This window comes from Typopeltis vanoorti, chromosome 15 (assembly GCF_054136105.1).
Source record: "Typopeltis vanoorti isolate ZY-2024b chromosome 15, IOZ_Tvanoo_1.0, whole genome shotgun sequence".
Taxonomy (NCBI): Eukaryota; Metazoa; Arthropoda; class Arachnida; order Uropygi; family Thelyphonidae; genus Typopeltis; species Typopeltis vanoorti.
In genome coordinates, this window is record NC_143563.1 from 58,987,214 (window position 1) to 59,007,040 (window position 19,827).

General features: G+C 35.9%; 1 protein-coding gene across 3 annotated transcripts in view; it reads right to left on the minus strand.

Annotated features, from left to right (window-relative positions):
• LOC150098790 (nuclear transcription factor Y subunit alpha-like) overlaps positions 1-19,827 on the minus strand; it is a 162,907-nt gene that overhangs the window by 13,119 nt on the left and 129,961 nt on the right. For all 3 annotated transcript variants that reach the window (XM_090405100.1, XM_090405099.1, XM_090405101.1), the window contains exon 8: positions 11,533-11,730. In XM_090405100.1, the coding sequence (XP_090261226.1) occupies positions 11,533-11,730 (198 nt within the window). The remainder of the gene's footprint in view (positions 1-11,532; positions 11,731-19,827) is intronic.

Genomic DNA, 19,827 nt, shown 5'->3' on the forward strand with positions numbered 1-19,827 from the left:
GAGATTTTGTAGTTGCTGATGTGACAGAGATGAATGTCAAAATTTAGGTACATGAACAGGAGGTGCTTATCATAGCAATGTGAAAAATATCAAATATGAATGCAGCATTGGGACTGAACAGCATGTCAGTGTACTATGTTAATGTGCAAGAGAACTGGCATTGCCTCTAATGAAGTTGTTCAATCTAAGTCTCAGCTCTGGCAATGTTCCAAGGGAGCAGAAAGAGAGTAAGATAGTTTTATTACATAAAGGCAGTTCCAAGACAGAAGTAAAGTAGCAAACTACAGAGCAATTAATATAGCAGGAATAATTTAAAGTATTGGAAAAGTTAGTTAAAGGTAAAATCCAACAGTGGGTACATAGGGATACGATACTCTATAGTGGGCAGACATGGCTTTGTAAAGGGTAGGTTCTGTCTTAAAAATTTATTCATTTTATAATAAAGTGACAGTGGAATTGGATCAAGGAAGTGGTAACATCATGATACTGAAGGACTTTGCAAAGGCATTTGACAGAATACTACATGAAAACTGTTACAAAAGTTAAAGCAAATGGGATCAATATGAAGCTAGCAGCAGGGATAGGGGGTTGGCTGACTGACAGACAGACACCAGAGAATGGTATCTAGGAGAATGAAGGTATCTCATGGTTCTGTACTACAGCCATTACTCATTAATTAGTATATCAATGATATAGTGAGAGATTTAAGGGGAGGATCCATTTCATTTGTACATTAATGATACCGGAAATAAATTGACAGGAAATATCCACTTGTTTGCTGATGATGCAAAATTGGGAAGAGTAATAGTCAATGAAGGTGTGTAGATATCATGTACGAAGATTTAAATATGGTAGCAGTTAAGAGCAAAGGTAAATGGCTGGCAGTTTAACATGCTAAGTGAAGGTGATGCAATTTGGGAGGATGAGATCACATGCAGTATAGTATATTAATGGAATTGAACTGCAAGAAGTTGATAAGGTAAGGGATTTGGGAGTGATTGGGGACAGAGAACTGAAGTTCATTACCATCATGAAATCCTGACATGTGCCCTCAAGGGATGTACAGGATATTATGATAGTACTACATGAAGAACTTACATCATTACTAACTTCTTATCAAATTTTCCTCCAAATCAATCTGTCAACTGTCAAACTCCAACATTATCAGATCATATATTTCTGTCTTCAAGGCAGTTTTTACTATATCAATCCACCTACATCTTGGTCTTCCTCTTTTTCTTGCCAACCTGGCAAAGAAAACTTGTTTTGCTAATCATTCTTTTCCCATTCTGTTTAAATGACCATACTACCTGAGATTAGTTCTACTAACACATTCCTGGATGCTAACAATAGCAAGTTCTTTCCTAACAGCTAATTTAGTGTTTTGACTAATTTCTCTCTTATTCCGTTTAAATTTATTCAGTTGACCTCTTACCATACCAGCTTCATTAATTCTGTTGTCTATTTCCATATTTAATGTACCATCTACATAAAAAAGTATGTCTAAATAGCTAAAATGTTTTAACTTGTTCTATAGGTTCTCCATTCCAGATACAGTTGATATTTTCAATGCTTCTGCCTATTTTCATTGTCTTTTTAATGTTCATTTTCATACTAAATTTACTAGAGCAGTTATTCAATTTGGTCAGGAATCTGGCAGATTTGTCTTGGATTTATTTAGGAGTATAATATCATCTGCATAAAGTAAAGTGCTAAGATTAACATCATCAATTTTGATATCAGATTTAGTACCACTTTCCTTCATAATGTAACCATATAGATAATGAATAACAGTGGAGATTATGTACACCCTGATAATACACCTAATTTAACATCAAACCATCTTCCTGTACCTCCTTCAATTCTTACTGCTGACTTATACTTCAAACAGAGACTATGTTCCATTTAATGTTCCATTAACACCATGTAACTAGCATTTTGAAAAGTTATGGATCCCAGAAGGAAAAAGCCTGCAGTGTTATGACTAAAACAAAGTTCTTAAAATCAGCAGCAAATGCCACAATGAAATTAAAATCAATCAACATGCAGGAAGTTAAGAATTTTACATACTTGGCAGGAAACATAGATACCAAAGGTGGAACTGATGTAATGCCAAGATTGACAAAAGCTGGTATTTTTTTCAGAAAATTAAATAATATATGGTAATCATCCAAATATCATAATAAAACCAAAATAAAGATCTTTAATGGCAATGTCAAAGATATGTTATTATATGAATCAGAAAGATGGAAAATGACCAAAAAAATAGGAAGCTAAATTAAATAGTTTTCAAATAAAATGTCTGCATAAAATATTAAAAATATTCTGGCTGCAATGTATAACAAACGATGACTTATATAAGCTGACAGAGCAACTGTATCACTGATGAAATAAAAAAATGCAGATGGAAACAGATAGGACAAATACTGAGAATGGACCACACACACAGAGAGATTCCCAGAGTGGCTTTAACGTGAATCCCAGATGATAAAAGTAAAAGTGAGAGACTTAAATTAACTTGTCAGAGTATGACAGAAAAGGAAAGAAAAATGGCTAGCTGGAGAGAAGCTGAACTGGTTGCTCAAGTCAGTGGTGTCTGGAGGAAGCAGAGCTTGGCCTTATGTGCCATGAAGAGTATAAGTAAGTATTCTTAAGTATGCTTGCATAAATATTCCTGTATCTTTCAATTCTAACTACTGACTTATAACATAAATATAAACTGTATATTGGTTGATACAATGTTCCATTTATGCCATATAATTATAGCGTATTGAATAGCATTTTTCTTGGAATGCTATTCTTTGGCTTTTCCAGATATATAAAACTTAAAAATACAGATCCTATTTATATTCCCATGAATTCTCAACTACTCATCTTAACATAAAAATCTGATCCTGATCATGAATAATCATGGGAATGTTATTGTTTAATATAAAGTAAAGAAAAACTTGTGGTCAAGATCACAAGTGTTTCACTAAAAGCCATTAAAGTATGTGCACACATACACACTTGATAAGAAAATTCTTCTATAATTCTCCATCTCCCCTTTCCCCCCATAAATTAGCTCTAATCCAGTCACCTGATTATGCAATGCATCCAGTGCCGGATTTACGTATAAGCTAAAAAAGCTACAGATTAGGGCCTCGCAATCTGCTGGGACCTCAAATAAACAAAACAAAAAGACCAGCTGATGTAATTTAAAACAGTAAAGGGCCTCTGGGTTTTGTATAGCTTAGGGCCTCAGGAAGTCTAAATCCGGCCCTGAATGCATCACTATAAAACTTTTACATTTTGGCATCTTGGATTGAATATCACTTATTCCAGCTGTATTCCATGTTTCTAATTCATTTTATACTTCCAATATTGAAATGTACAGGGTGATCAAAATTAAAGTATTCGTGTTTAAGGCAATCTTGTGGAGTGCCACTCAGTGATCTAAATGCTGTGAAACTTTGCAGGAATACATTGTGCATGATATGGAAGCAATATTTAAAAAAAAAAGTAGTCCCAAAATTCACCGGCAGGGATACTATATGATGTACCGAATGTAGATGTAGCAATTTTTCTGTGTGTATAAGAAGGAGAAAGGCAACACAAGAATAAATAACACATTTTTATTCACTTCTATTATGTATTCACAAACTGTAATGTTCAATGTGCTGTCCTTTCCAGTTTGTCACATACTGCATCTTTTGCATGATGTGTGTAATGGCAGAATGCAGCTGGTCAGGACTGATGTGCACAAGCTGCATTATGCTGTTTCTCAGTGCTGGCAAGTTATCAGGATGATCCCAATAAACCCTGTCTTTAAAAAATTCCCAAAGAAGTCACGGGAGGGGGGGGGTCAGATCAGGTGAATAAAGCAGCCATGCAGTGGAAAACACATGGCTGATCACTCTGGCTTCTGTGAAATATATCTTCATACATTGTACAGGAAGTTCTTGAAAAACTTTTTGTACAATGTATGCAAGGGGGGGGGAGGCATCCTCCATGAAGATGACTAAATCCATGCACAGGTGCTGCTGTAGCTGTGGCACGATAAAATTGTTTATCATATTGCAATACCTCTTGGGGCCTCAAGTCACAGGGCCCAACAGGTGAATGTCTTCAAAGAAAAATGGTCCAAATGATAAATGAAGCTGCTGTAAACCTGCACCAGACAGTAACTTTGGGTGAATGCAAAGGAATTTGTTCATTACATGCAGGTTTTGCATAGACTATACCCAGCAATTGTGGATATTCATGCTCTGTTCAAGTAAAAGTGAGCCTCATCTCCCCACAAAATCATCCATCTCACCTGAGCAAGGAATGTTAAAGCGAATGCTCGACTTTCAAAGTCCTGCAGGTTCAACTCCTTTGTCAGGGTTATAGTGAATGGGTAGAAATGCAGAATCTTCCATAGAATTTTCAGACAGTTATATAAGGCACATCCATGTGTCTTGATACAACACGTGTACTGAAGACACAATGCTGTTATTCATGGCCTGGTCCACAACAGCAATAGCAACTTCATTCCCTTCTTGTGAACTGATTGGTTCGCGACCTCTGCCAGGTATAACCCCCAATGATCCAGTTTATTCAAAATGACTAATCATTTGTCACAGCATACATGGAGATAGCAGACCTAATCAACATTTGTTCAGGCACCGAAATTCGCTGAGTGCAGCAACAGCAATGCAATTGTTTAGGTAGTACAGATTCATCATCAAACCATGTTGGGACAAGGTTAGTGCCATCACTGTGGACTGTATTAACAACCAGAATGAAGGAAAAAAATCCCATGTCCATCTTTTTAAATCCTCCTGGTACCTGCAAAGTTCCATGATATGCGAATTCCATGCATTTGATGTTCACAACACCCCTGGTGTGTATTTTGGAACTACATTTTTTTTAGTTGCTAATACAAGACCATTAACAACATTGGTCAGTTCGTTAGAAAAGACCTTGTCCTTAGATATTGCCTCTGCATGATGTACAATGCAAAGTTTTGCAGCATTTGGATCACTGGATGGTGCTCCACAAGGCCTTAAACAGGGATACATTAATTTTGATCACCCTGCATTTGGGATTGCATTTCTTATGGATATGTTTTCTTCAGCATTCTGTCTTGTCTCATTTAATAATTTTTCAAAGTAATTGCACCAAAAATTGAGAAAATCTTTATATTTAATTTAGATATCTTTATGATTTTTGATTCCTTCTGTGGTACGCTTTCCTACACTTTTTTTTTTTTATATCCTTTTTTTATTTTCTAGGCTCTTTGCAATTGTGCTCATGGCTTGTTAATTTTTATATATAGTTCTTCTATACTTTCTCTATAATTGCTAAGAACATATGCTGTTTGTTCTTGACAGATGAACAACTGGTATTCATTTCCATCTTGCTTAATTAACTACCCTATTTTAAATCCTTTGTGGAAACTGAAAACTTTTGGCTGCAATTCTTCATTCATATCACATCACTACAGTGCTTATTAGATGTCTGAAGTGGCTTTAAATGTTCTCTAGAGCATCAGCTCACCCAAGATACTAATACTAATGTCCTATACATTGAAAGCCTTCTATTAAATGGAATTCACATAAAAAGCATAGCTGCTACAAGTAATATCTTCAGACTGATAAGGATACAAGACCATTAGCAACATTGGTCAGTTGGTTAGAAAAGGCCCTGTCGAATCTCACAAACAGTGCACCATCTTTATAATCATCATCTTCTTCCTTTACATATTAGGTTCAATGACATACCATGGCCAAGTAACATGGCTTTGTAGAAACCTAATTAATGTTATAATAGGACGATATCCTATCTGCATAGTCTGCTACCTGTTAATTGTATGTATTGTGTAGAAAAGTTGGTTATCTTGTGGAATGAAAAATCTTAATTTCCTGAAGGAAAGACCCTTGTAAAAGAAGGTTTTTTTTGCATCCTAGATGAGATTCCTTCCAACCAAAGTACATTTTCAATACAAACTGAAACTGATCAGAGCTCCATATCAACTCAACAACCTAAAAGGCTTTGCAACTGAAGATGAGTTAGTAGGTCTCATAAGGCAGTAGTCAGGTGTTCCCTCCTAAAAAGTCCAGTTTTTCATCTTGCATAGGTTATAGAATTCATGAAACTAACAGACAAAGCAAACTATGTAGATAAGCAAACATCTGCCATCAGGTGGAAAATAAACGCCATCAGGTGGTGTATGGTGGTAGGACTATGTTTGGAGAGTTCTGAAAGCTAAGTTGTTTAGTTTTAAAAAAAAAAATAGCATTATCAGTTAAGAAATTGTGTTAGAATTAGATTGTATTATGGAGTTAATTAGTTTAGGTTAAAAATTTTGTTTTAAATACTGTTAATTTATTTAAAGTAAAGAGCCAATAGGCTTCATTTCGGTGATGTAAAACATTATTTAAATTAAGGGGATATTAAATCCCACATTGTTTTAAAACCGAATAAGAAACACAAAGATCAGAATCAAAGAGTTTCATGCCGAATATAGTAACTATAAACGTATCGGCGACTACTAGCGTAAGCTAAAGCACATAGTTCTAGTACGTAGTACAAACTAGGGCAACTCGTCGCAAAGGTGGATTAAGTTCTGATCGCTATTCTTAGTATTTTCCATAATGTAAAACCCATCTCCTAGGAGATGTATGATGTTATACATTATGGTGGGAGGTCACTACCCAGACCGGTTTCGATCTTTATTGAGATCTCATCAGTGAGTAGCTAGACCAAGTATTTAAAGTAAAGAGCCAATAGGCTTGTTTTACATTTTAGGCTGTGTTTTACATAGCCTAAAATGCAAAGCAGAATAATGGCGTCCAAGTCGTCATCATTGTTTAAAGAGTTCAATCAAAGGGGCTTCTTGCAGTGCAATGTCTGCATTACTGAAGGCAGGTGGAATTTGGTTTGAAAGCGATAGTGATGGAAATGTGTGCCAAAAATGCTATGAGAGTGAGGATCAAAAGTGTCTCTCAGGTCGCAAGATTGAAGTAGTAGATGGAATTCAGAATATGATTGAAAATGTGTGTGATATAATGCAAGATAGCACCGAGAGTGAGATTAAATGTGACATGATTGAAGGAGAGAGTAAAAGTGTTGAATGAAAGAACAGTATGACTGATGTAAAGAATGAAGAATAGACTGCAATGAGAGAGATAGCTTGATTGTACAGAGTAATACAGAGGGTGAAGCAGGAGCTGGAGTGAATGCAAAAATGTCTGGCAAGTGGATCAGCTGATAATAGAAAGTAAGAAGTGCAAGATAAGAAAAATCAAAGAGCAAGTGTCATACAGCGATTCAATCATAAAAGGTGTGATCGATGAGAGTTTGACAAAATCGTGCTTTCCTGGTGCGAAAATTAATGATGTTAGTAAGGCTATTAGAGCACTTTTGGGTAGAGTGAAGGAAATTATTGTATTGGCTGGAATGAATGACGGAAATGGAGAAAAGTATGGCATGAGAGAGGGCATGAAAGAATTACTGGAAGTAGCAAAAGAAAAGAGTGAGAGAGTAAAAAGAGCGAGTCTGAGGGCCATAATATCGAATGATTTGATGTGCAGGTTATGCAGGAGGAGTTGTGCGGAGTGAGTTGGATGGACGAAAGGACTTATACAAGAAGGATGGTAAGCATCTGAATGGATTTGGTGTTCACAGACTGGAAAAACTGTTGTTGAATGAAGTGAAAGTGGATGTGAAAAATCAAGGAAACTAGAGCTTTTAGGAAAGGAGGGCGTTCAGTGGATATGAAGACATCATTGAGACAGTTGAATGTAAGAATGTGTATAATATGCCTAAGTTGGTACCAGTGGTAACAAACTAGAATGGGATAGTTTATACTAATTATCCCAGAAATGGGATAGTTAGTATAAAGCATCAGGATAGTGGTGAGCCTAAAGTACATAAAGTGCAAAATGCACTTTATGTACACTAATGCCAGGAGTATTCAGAACAAGAAAGAAGAATTTTTGGCATTGGTTGGCTCATCCTGACTAAAAGGTTATTGGCATTAGTGAGACATGGCTAACATAAGATATGAAGGGCATAGTGTGTGTTCGGAGGATAGAGAGAAAAGAATGTGCGTGTGTGTGTGGGGGGGGGGTGTTATTGATGATAGCCGATGAACTGCAACCAAAGGGAGAAGAAGTTCAACTGCAGGACAATGAAAATAACACATGAGGTTATCTGGTGTGAGATAGAGGTCAGCAGAACAAAATATACAGTTGGATGATGCTATAGACCAGGGGATGGTAAAGATGGTGGAGATAGTATGCATTGGCAAATAGACTCAATGATGGAGGACAGGTAATTATTATGGAGGATTTCAACTATGGAAACAGATTGGAAGGAGAAGAAGACACATGGGAGGAAGGAATTGGATTTTATGCAGTTACTAAGGAATAATTACCTGAGACAGCATGTAATGAAATATACTAGGGATTCGAGAGTGCTCGATCTAGTAATTGCATCTGAGAATTTGTCGATAACGAATATGACCACATTGCCACCAATTGGTGAGAGAGAGTGATTCATATGGTTGTGACCTGGGAGGTGGCTAAATGTGTGGAAATTTCAGTTAAGATGGGGGTATATGTGGAATTACAGGGCTGATAAGTACAACAAGATTAAGAGATTGCTTGGATCAGTGCCATGACATGTAAAACTGCGAGAGCTGAATGTTGATAGCACATGGGAAGTGGTAAAGGAATGTTTGAGGGAGGTAATGGCAGACTGCATACCTAGAGTCAGGAGAGTAAATCAAGTGGCAGTTAAATGGATGAATAACATCAGAAGCTGGAGCTGCAAAAAAAAAAACTGTGGAGGGAATTTAAGGAGAAAGTTGACCTACAGGCACATGAACAGTACAAAGCACAGGCCAGAAAGGTAACTAATGTAGTAAGAAAGGCAAAAGCAGATTATGAAAGAAAGTTAGCAATGTAGGCTAAAGAGAATCCCAAACAGTTCTTGCAATATGCTACAAGTCAATTAGTAGAACTAAGTGAACACTTTGCAAGAGTATATCACCGAGATGGCAATACTGTAGGAATGAATGAGCCAAAGGCTTATACGGGAACTGAGGTAAATGAAATAGAGGTGCATAGCATGTTACAGAATCTTAATGTGAATACAGCTGTGGGATTGGAAAGTATACCTGCTCGAGTTTTATGCGAAGTGGTGAAGGAACTGTTAGTGCCCTTGTTCATATTGTTTAATCTAAGTGTCAGCTCTGGGTTAGTCCCGAAAGGGTGGAAAATATTCCACTGCATAAAGGAGGCTCCAAGACTGATGTAGCAAATTATTGACCGATCAGCATATCAGGAGTCGTTGACAAAGTATTGGAGAAGTTGGTCAAGAGCAAAATACAGGAATGGATGGATGGAAATGGGATATTGTATGGGGGAGAGCATGGTTTTGTAAAGGGTAGATCATGCCTAAGTAACTTGCTCCCATTTTATAATACATTGATAGCAGTTGGATAAAGGAAATGGGTTTACAGTGATACTGCTGGACTTTGCAAAGGCCTTTAACAGGCTATCACATGGAATTCTAATCAGTAAACTGAAGAACATGGCGATGGATACAGGGTTGGTGAGATGGATAGCAGGGTAGTTGATAGAGAGATATCAGAGAATAGTTTATTCATAAGTGGAATCCAAAAGAAGGCCTGTGACTAGTGGTGTGCTGTAGGTTCTGTTCTTGTACTGCTACTGTTTAATTTGTTCATTAATGATATAGGAAGGATCTGAGAGGAACTGCTCAGTTATTTTCTGATGATGCAAAGTTGGGTAGAGCAATAGTTAATACAGATGATGTCAAAATTTTGCAGGATGATTTGGTTAGATTGGCAGACTGGGCAAAGCAGAATGGATGTCAGTTTAACGTGGCAAAGTGTAAGGTTATGTGTTTTGTGGTGAAAATATTACCAGCGGTATACCACATTGGTGGAACTGTACTCCAGGAAATTGACAAAGCTAGAGACTTGAGAGTGTTAGTGGATAAAGAGTTAAAGTTTAGGGGCACATAGCAAAAGTGGCTAAAGCAGTTCATCAGATCACTTGGTTACTGGAGAATACTTTGATGAGCAGAGACAAGCAAGTTATTGTTCCTCTTTTCTTGGTGATGGTGAGTTGGTAGAGAGGATCCAGAGGTGAGTGACCAAGATGGTAGCAGGTCTATGGAATGAACCTTATGAGAATGGGTTAAGGATTTGTGGGTTACAGAACCTGATTGATAGCAGGAAAAAGGGTGATATGAGTGAGACATCAAATTACTGAGGGGTTTTTACAAGATTAATTCAAAGGAAATTTTTCAGAAAAGCTGTGGTGGTGGTGGTAGAACTAGGATCCATCCATGGAAACTGAGTAAGAGTGTTAGAACTAGGTTTTTTTTTTTTTTGCTTGGAGAGTGGTGAATGAGTGGAATAGGTTGCCAGAGTCAGTTGTGAGCCATGACTGTGAATGAATTCAAAGCAAGCACAAATGTTGGATAGTTCTTGACATGATGTTTAGAGTCTCCCTCGATGAATCTAAGGAGTCCTTGGAGTTGAATAATAATAATCCTATTATAGCATTAATAAGGGCTATATGAAGTTAAGTATTTGGTCATGATAGGCCATTAAGCATGACATGTTAAAGTAAAGATGAGATTAGAGATTATTTTTAAAGAGCTCTTTCTATGTGAATTTATGTATATTTTTATGCTGAAACACAGTCAATAATGACTAACACCAACATACTTCATGTTCTGAGTGGGCTTTTAGTCAACATTTACTATTATTATTAACCTTGTTATTTTCTCTAAATTTTTCAAAAACACTTCTAGGTCAGGTAAAAATTCACTGTTTTCTTATTTGAGTTTCCAATAAGTACTATATTTTTATTTTAATTCATATTAGTTACTCTTTCTATGTTAGTAAAAGAAATTCAAAAACTAAAAAATAAATAAATTCCTCTACTTCTTCCCTATCAGCACCTTAGCTGGAACAATGAGCAGAAATATTACATTTTTCAATTTCCCAATTTGAATTTTTCCTGCATCACTATATTTTAGATTGCCTTCCATTCGAAAAAAAAAAAAAAGATTTTCTTCATGTCTAATGCAAGGATCTCACCTGCTGTGGTCTTCATCTCAATTTATGTTTGAAACTCCAATTATGTCAGCACATGGAAGCTAATTACTCTGCTGGTTTCATCTTTTCCCTCTTGATTTCTATACTGTTGTTGTTGTTGCTAAGTTCAGTTCAATGGATGTTGATGCTTTTCTGAACAGGTGACATGAATTTTCTTTAGTATTATCATAGAGCATTTTGATTTCAGCTAATACAGTACATTTTGTACACTAAGCCTCAAGTTGTAGCCTACAGCTGATCTTGTGAAAAAGACTGAGTCAGAAGCCCTATGTGTTTATTCATATTCCTTAAATAAAAATGAGTACAAATACTTATATGATGATATTATTATAAATTAAAATGAGTTATTTATGTTATAAATAGCTGAATTATCATGGACCGGAAATAGCTAATGCAGTTATTGATATTACCTCAAGGCTTAGTCCAGAAATGCCATTGTTAGTACCCATCCCATCGGAGTCTGAATTAGTCTGGGATTCTGTTGATGAAGTCTGACTTCTTATATGTGCACTAATATCTAGTTTCTTATTAGAACCAGAATGGAACCGACCTCCTTCACCTCTTATCCGATTCATTGCATGCCTATGTCGAGATTCATGAAGATATTTCTAATAATAATAAAAAATTAAAAAAAAAAGGCTTATAGTATTTTTGAACTTATGGTTCATTTTTAATATAAAGCAAAAGCCTTGGATTTTTACTTTATATTAAAAAACATCAATATGTTAACTATTACATATAATGCAAATGTACCATAAATCTTATTTATATTAAAAAGTAACCTATCATGATATGACAGTTTTAACACTACTTATTTATTGAATCACATTGAATTTTTTTTGCAATTATTAGAAGTACAGAGGAAAAATGACTGCTCCAGGTAGAATTTCCCAAACTTTAGATAGCGAGAAACCCATTTTTTATAATTATAATTTTTTGCACCTCATCATGTGCAGAATTAAATAAATAAATAATACTATTTATTAAATAGTGTATTTAATGCATAGTATTATTTCATAAAAATATTATTTATATAAAAATATAAATAGCATATTTTTATATAAATACTGTTTCTATTTATATAGAACTATTTATTAAAAATATAAAATTTTTTACTGGTATTTGATATTGGTTAGGCAACAGGTTCAGACTGTCTATTTTCTGTGTATATGAGCATGTTATTAAACTTTAATAAATGAAATCATATAAACTTGAATAAATAATAGTAACAAATCACTTTTTAATTTTTTTTTATTGTTTTACAGCTCAGTTTTCTCTATTGAAAACTTATATGCCATATTTGAGTTTTACGAGGATGGTCTGAAAAGTTCTTGGCCTCGACCATAGATGGCAACACTATCAGCAAGGTTTTTTCCAAGTTGGTACATCTGTCATAAGCATCCATGTGAAATTGCAAGTCATTCTATCAAGTAGTTTGTTTTATACACCTATTTGAAGCAAAAGTGTTGTCTGTATCCATCAAACTGGATAAAATTTAGTATCGTGAGGTTATAAAATTCTTTGTAAAAGAAGGATTAATGCCAAAAGAAATTCATTTAAGTTCATAAAAGTTTATGGGCACTATTCTCCTTCGTTTTCAACAATTAATAAATGGTGAAAGTTTATTTTTTCACTTGGTTAGAGTATAATAAAATTAGTTTAATCCTTTATCCAAGTGTGAGCAAACAAAGTTTGCGCCTGAAGTATCTTCAGGACTAGGGTAAAGTGATACAACACCAGGGCAACTCGTTGCAAAGGTGGAGAAAGATACCAACACTCCTAACTCAGTATCTCCTATAATGCAAAACACATCTCCTTGCGGATATGTCTAATGTTATGCATTAAAGGAAGGGCCACTACCCAGACTAGTTTCGACCTTTATTGAGGTCTCTTCAGTGGGAGCCAGGCCCTAGTGGAAATACCAGGCAGAAGCATTAGCAGGTCATCTCTACCTATAGGAGTTGCCAACTTCAGGCGCAAACTTTGTTTGCTCACACTTGGATAAAGGATTAAACTAATTTTATTATAATTAATAAATGGGCTGCCCAGTTTAAACGTGACCATACCAGCCTTGAAGATGATCCACGTGAAGGACGTCCAAAAAGTGTAACACCACCAGAAATCATTGATCAAGTGCAGTATCCTGAGTCCCAGATATGCAGTATCCTGGAACTCAGGATACTGCATTTGAAAAGAACATGTAGGATATATTTTTCACTAAGAATTGCAAGATGAGGGCAGTGCTTGCTCACAGCAGATCAAAATCGCACTTGCACAAAAATCTCTGAACAGTGCTTGGAGAGTTTTAACAAGAATAAAAATGATTTTGTGCATCGATTTATTACTATGGATGAGACTTGGATTCACCATTGCACACCAGAATCCAAACAGTAGTAGTCAAAACAGTGGACAGAAGCCGGTGTTCAGCACCAAAAAAGACAAAGTCGGTTCCATCAGCAGGAAAGGTCATGGCATTGGTGTTATTGAATGCTAAAGGCATTTTATTTATTAATTATCTTGAAAAGGGTAAAACAATAACTGGGGAATATTATTCCAATCTTTTAACAAGACTAGATGAAAAAATTCATGAGAAAAGACCCAGTTTGCAGAAGAAAAAAATCATCTTTCATCAGGACAATGCACCTGCCCACAAAGGTGTTTTTAGCAATGAGAAAATTAAGGGATCTGCACTATGAATTGTTGGAACATCCACCCCATTCCCCAGATTTGGCTCCCATTGACTTCTTTCTCTTCCCAAAATTAAAACTCTTCCTCGCTGGTCAGAGTTTTTCTGCGAATCAAGAAGTGATTGCAGCTGTAGAGGGATATCTTGCAGATCTTACTGAGAACAGAACCACTACAGGGATGGGATAATGGCGCTGGAATAAATGTATTTGTCTTAAGGGAGATTATGGTGAAAAATAAAAATAATTTTGAAATTATAAATTCGTTTATTTCCTTGTTAGGCCGAGAACTTTTCAGACCACCCTCATATACTTTCTTAGGAGACTGGTAATTTTCCCCTAAGGACTTGTATACCATACCACAGAAATCATACTATGAAAACACTAGTATAATGCATATTGAGCCAAAGAAGTACAGTACTTTTATTTTACATTATTATTATTAACATCTGACTTACATAAAGTCAAATACTCATCATGGGAGGTACATTATCACACACAAAGCTCATCCAATCATGCTTTAAACTGATTCAATGTGTCTACATTCACAAAAATCAGGCAATGCATTCCACTCTCCAATTTTTCAATCACTTTCTTTTGCTAAATATCTTTTGCTCACACTCTGCTTATACAGTTTCCAAGGTTTCATACTCTACATCCCAAAGACCACTTACCACCTTTATGAATCTTTTCTGCACCCATTCTAACATATCCTCATCACCATGAAAACCTAGTGATCAAATCTGTGCACAATAATTCATGAGGCCTGATCAAGGCTTTACACAATGGAAACATAACCTCTTTATTTCTGCAGGTGAGGGGTCCTCTGCATCATTGCCATTATCCGATGTGATGATCTTACAACTTGTGCAATGTTACCCCTAAATTTCAGGTCCTTGTCCACCACCATTCCCAGATCTCTCATCTCTTCTACTTCCTTTAAAGTTTCTCCACCAAGTGTATACTCTGCATCCCATCATTGCTTACTAAATTTCAAAACCTTACACTTTGCAACATTGAACTGACAGTTCCATATTGTTGTCCACTCATACAACCTATTCAAGTCCTCTTATAAGGCCATAACATTTGCTTGACTCTACATTGCTCTTCCCATCCCAATATCACTAATATACAAATTAAACAACAGTGTTCCCAAAACTGACCATTGCAGCACACCATTAGTGATCTTCCTCTTTCAGGATACTGCATCCCCATATACAACTTTCTGATGCCTGTCTGACAGCCAGTCACTGATCCAACTCAGAAGTCTATTATCAAATCGCATCTCAGTTTATTTAACAGCTTGTCATATGGTAGTCTATCAAAAGCTTTTGCAAAATTGAAGTATACCACTGTATATGCATCTCCCTTACCAAGACATTTGTCACCTTGTTGTTATTATTACGACACCTCCAGGGAGTCCAAAGACTCATCAAGGAAGAGCACCTACTCTACAACTCTCCATCTCCACCACTCAATCCGCCAACTACAGTGAACCTCATCTACACCAACGCCATCTACTGCCCACCACCACCACCAGTATTTTCACAGACAATCACAAACATCTATGCCCATGGCAGGATTCGAAATAACAGCCTTTTAGCTGGAGAGCAGGAACACTAACCACTCGGCCAACCAAGCTATAGTACATAAGTTGGTAAAATATGATCTCCCTTTAACAAGCTCATGCTGACAATCACAAAGAATACTGCTGTTATTAATCCATTTCTGTATCCTAGTTCTCATCAATCTGTCCAGTAACTTAACCACTACTCTGAATAAAAAGATTGCTGTAAAATTTGTAGCCATAGCCTTATCACTTTTATCCAGTGAAACAATTTTACCTTCTTTTCACTCTCTTGGAACCTGTACTATTGTAAGACTCTTATTCAGCAGGCATGCCAATGCTACTGCCAATTCCCTGGAACATTCTCTTAGGACTGATAGTGATATGTCATCAAATCCTATCACCCCATTGATATCAACCTTATTTATTTTCTTATATACCTCCTGCTCACTCACAATTAGCCATACTCTCATATGTCCTCTACACATGAGTTCATCATGATTTTGCCCTGATGAGGATGAAACACCCTTATAAATTGTTCTGAATATCCCAATGCCCTCTTCTGCAGCAGGTACCATTAACATCATCTTACTATAATCATTCTTCTTTCTACTTGTCACGTATCTAAAAAAACATTCCAGGGTTTTTCTTGTTTGATTTGCTCATATTGTAGTTTTGCTGTTCTTATCAACTGAGTCACCCTCCAGGCCAGCTCTTTATACTCCTCATGCAACCGATTGATACTATTATTCATCTTGAGCCCTCCATGGTATTCTCTTCTTCCAAATTTCATGCTTAATCCCTTTATTCTACCATTTGATACATACTTTATTCAGTCTTTCAACCTTCAGAATACATTTGCAGATCGATGTTGTTAAATATCTTTTGGTCACTTCTCATGCAATATTTATCTCCCTCCCACTTAACACCTTATTCCATGCTGCAGCTTCGAGCTGTCTCCTAAGCTTTTCATAACAACCAGCCATTTAATTCCAAATATATTCCTCACAGAAGTCTTCATATGGCTAGCCATAACTCAAGTGATCACTTCATTATCATGCTTACCAACACTGGAGGAAAGTGTGAAATCTCACTCAAAATCACATCCTCTGATGAAATGATCATATCTAAAACTCTCGATCCTCGTGTGCCCTCCTTTACATACTGCCTAAGATAGTTGTCTTTCAAGAAATTCATTTTCCATATTCCCAAATGCTCTTTCTTCATTCCTATATATACTGCCATAATTAAAATCACCCATAATAATCAACCTTCTCTAACCCAAGTTGCTTATACTTTCATCATCACCATCCTCCACATTTCCCTGGCCTATAGCAGCATCCAAATAAATATATCTTCCTGTCAACCTCCATCTCACACCATACCTGACTCCAAACCATTGCCACTATTTACATCTTCACTTTGTGCAGACATAATTCATCTGCTATCATCACGCAAAACATCATATCTTTCCATTTCTATTCCGGTCAGGATATCATCTTTATCTAACCATGTTTCGATTATTCCAAAAATATTTGGCAAATAAATACGATCAACAAAACCATTTTATCTTTCTTATTTCTGATGCTCCTGGCATTTGTAAATAAACACAACAATTCACTTTTAGATCTATAACCAGTCCTGCCCATGCCACTTGTAGGTTGTGATTGCCTCACACCTAACCATTCTCAATTGCCTTGTCATTTATCTTAGCTATCTCTTCAGATTCAACCACACCCCCTCTTACATCCCAGGCCATCCCATTCCCATACTGACCATCTTCATATACACATTCACTATTACTACTTCCAACATCCAGTCTCCATATACTGTGTCTCCTTATGCACTCTCATTCCCTCATCCATCTTGCATTCTCATTCTATCATTATCTTGCAGTACTACTATTCTCATTTACAATCACTTCAACTTCACTCGGTTGAAGTGATTGTAAAGTGAAAGTTTCTCTCTTGATCTTTTGCTTCACCTCTTACTTCCTCTGTCCTCTTGCCACATCACTCATTGTTCCTCCTTGCAGTAATAGCCTCTCTAACTGACTCGCACCAAATCCATCATTCAAATACAATCCATCACCTTCGTACATTTCTATCCTTCCTTCAAATGCATCCCACACATTTACAAACTCCACTTCCTTCTCCTCACACAGTTTTGGCAACAAACTATTCATGATCCCTGCTCTCCATCTCAACTCACATTACCATACCTAGGCAACACATCAACCACCCTTCCAACCACACTGTTATCTTTCACTTTCCTCAATACCCTCCTCAATAATATCCAATTTTACATGATCTTTATGTTCAACCAAGTCATTTGTTCCAATAACCACCAGCAGCTTGCTTTCTTGTCTGCTTCTCTTATCTAAAGCATCAACAATCCTGCAAATTCTCCTCCCTGGTAAATACACCTTATGGAATCTCCCATTTGCACCTCTAATAATGAACTCCATACATCACTATTCTCAAGTCATTCATCACCTCTTTTTTTTTTTCTGCTTTCCTTTCCCAACCTTTTGTATTTGTCCATTCTTATCCATCAAACTTCTAATCTCACTATGCATATTTTTCATTTCACTTCTCATTCTAATCAACTCATTTTTCAAGTCTTGCATTACACTATCTGTCAGCCTATCATTTGTTTCTTTCATTTCCTCATTCCAACTTCCTTCATTTCCACAGTGTCACTTGCTTTCATTTCTTCAGCTATAATTTCTTTCGCTTCCGTAGTCCTGCTCGCTTCCATTCCATAATTTATACAATCATTTGCTCCTGCAACTGCTTCCATTCTCTGATTCATATGGTCATTTGTCCCTGCAATTACACTTTTTCATTCCAAACATGCTAACATTCTGCCACATATACATGTTGCATTCATGACAATGCATCCACAGTGTCACTTGCTTTCATTTCTTCGGCTATAATTTCTTTCACTTCCGTAGTCCTGTTCGCTTTTATTCCATAATTTATACGATCATTTGCTCCTGCAACTGCTTCCATTCTCTGATTCATATGGTCATTTGCCCCTGCAATTACACTTTTTCATTCCAAACATGCTAACATTCCGCCACATATACATGTTGCATTCATGACAATGCATCACTCTCAAAAAGTCCACGTTGTTATTTTTCACACTGCATGATGCACTGCTATCGTTCATACTGCCATTTTGGCATTGTTCGGCATAAGATTCAAAAATAGTAAAAGTCTATTTCAAACACAGAAATCTCCAGAATCACTCAGTTATGCTAAGCTATGAAAACTGAACAAAATTACACAAAAACACAAATCCAAATTGCTACTTTACTACAAAAATAAAACATCTTTTCAAAAGTAACTTTTGATGGCCTTTCACTAAATTGCATTCTAGCACCCTACATGCAAATAAAAATTCACTATTTTTTTTTCTATATGCTATGAAGTCTTCAGTATGCAAAGCTGCTTTTACAAGTGCTTTTTTATGCATTGTCACTGCAATAATATGAAATGTTTTTATTAGTTTAGATAGAGTTTCACTTTTTTTAAATAAAATATTTCATTATCTACTCTGGAATTATTAAAAGGATTTTTCCTCCACATATCATTAAAATAATTTATAATTAATATAGGATACGTTATTCTACTATACACAGTATTTTGAGCAACATACCTAAGTTCCTTTAATTCCCATCCCTTTGTATAACTTCATTACATAGATGATAATTTTTCAGTTTGGAATTTTTTTTAACCAGTGGAATTACAAGTCATTTCTTCCTTCAAGATGTTAATGACACACAACAAACTTCAGTTTACAATGGAAGCAAAATAAAATAACTCTTTTACTCTCTCATCCCTTCTTAGATCTATTAATTCTAAGACAACTAGATGCCACAACCTACACTTAGAAAACTAACACAGGAAGAAAAGTAAAACTGCCTCACCATCATTCCTTTCTATAGTTAAGAACTATCGAAATGATAAATGTTAGGACATTGGGTCCACACCTCTTACTCTTCGGGTGCCATTTTGGAATAAGAATTTCAATATATGAAATCCACTAAGCTCTTTAACAGCTATAATCTCAAATTATGGAGAAGATAATAAATAATATAGTCTTCATTTCTAGTCTTCTTGAGAAGACATTCACAGGATTTCTATTCTATATATTCAAGATTTATCAGAAAAATAAGCTAAGCACCTAAACTACAGGTTACCATCTATCTGATTTGCAAGATCCTAAAGCTCAATTTGATCTTTTTTTTTTTTTTTTTTTAAAAACTAAAATAAAGAGCCAAAAGACCTCATTTTGGCAATGCAAAATTATATAAATCAAGTGGATATTAAATCCAGCATTATTTCAAAGTTGAATACAGAAACTATAAGTTTTGTATGAAATTTGACCGCAGAGAGCTTATGGGAATACACTCACCGCATTTACGAGTTGCCCTAGATGGACCTTAT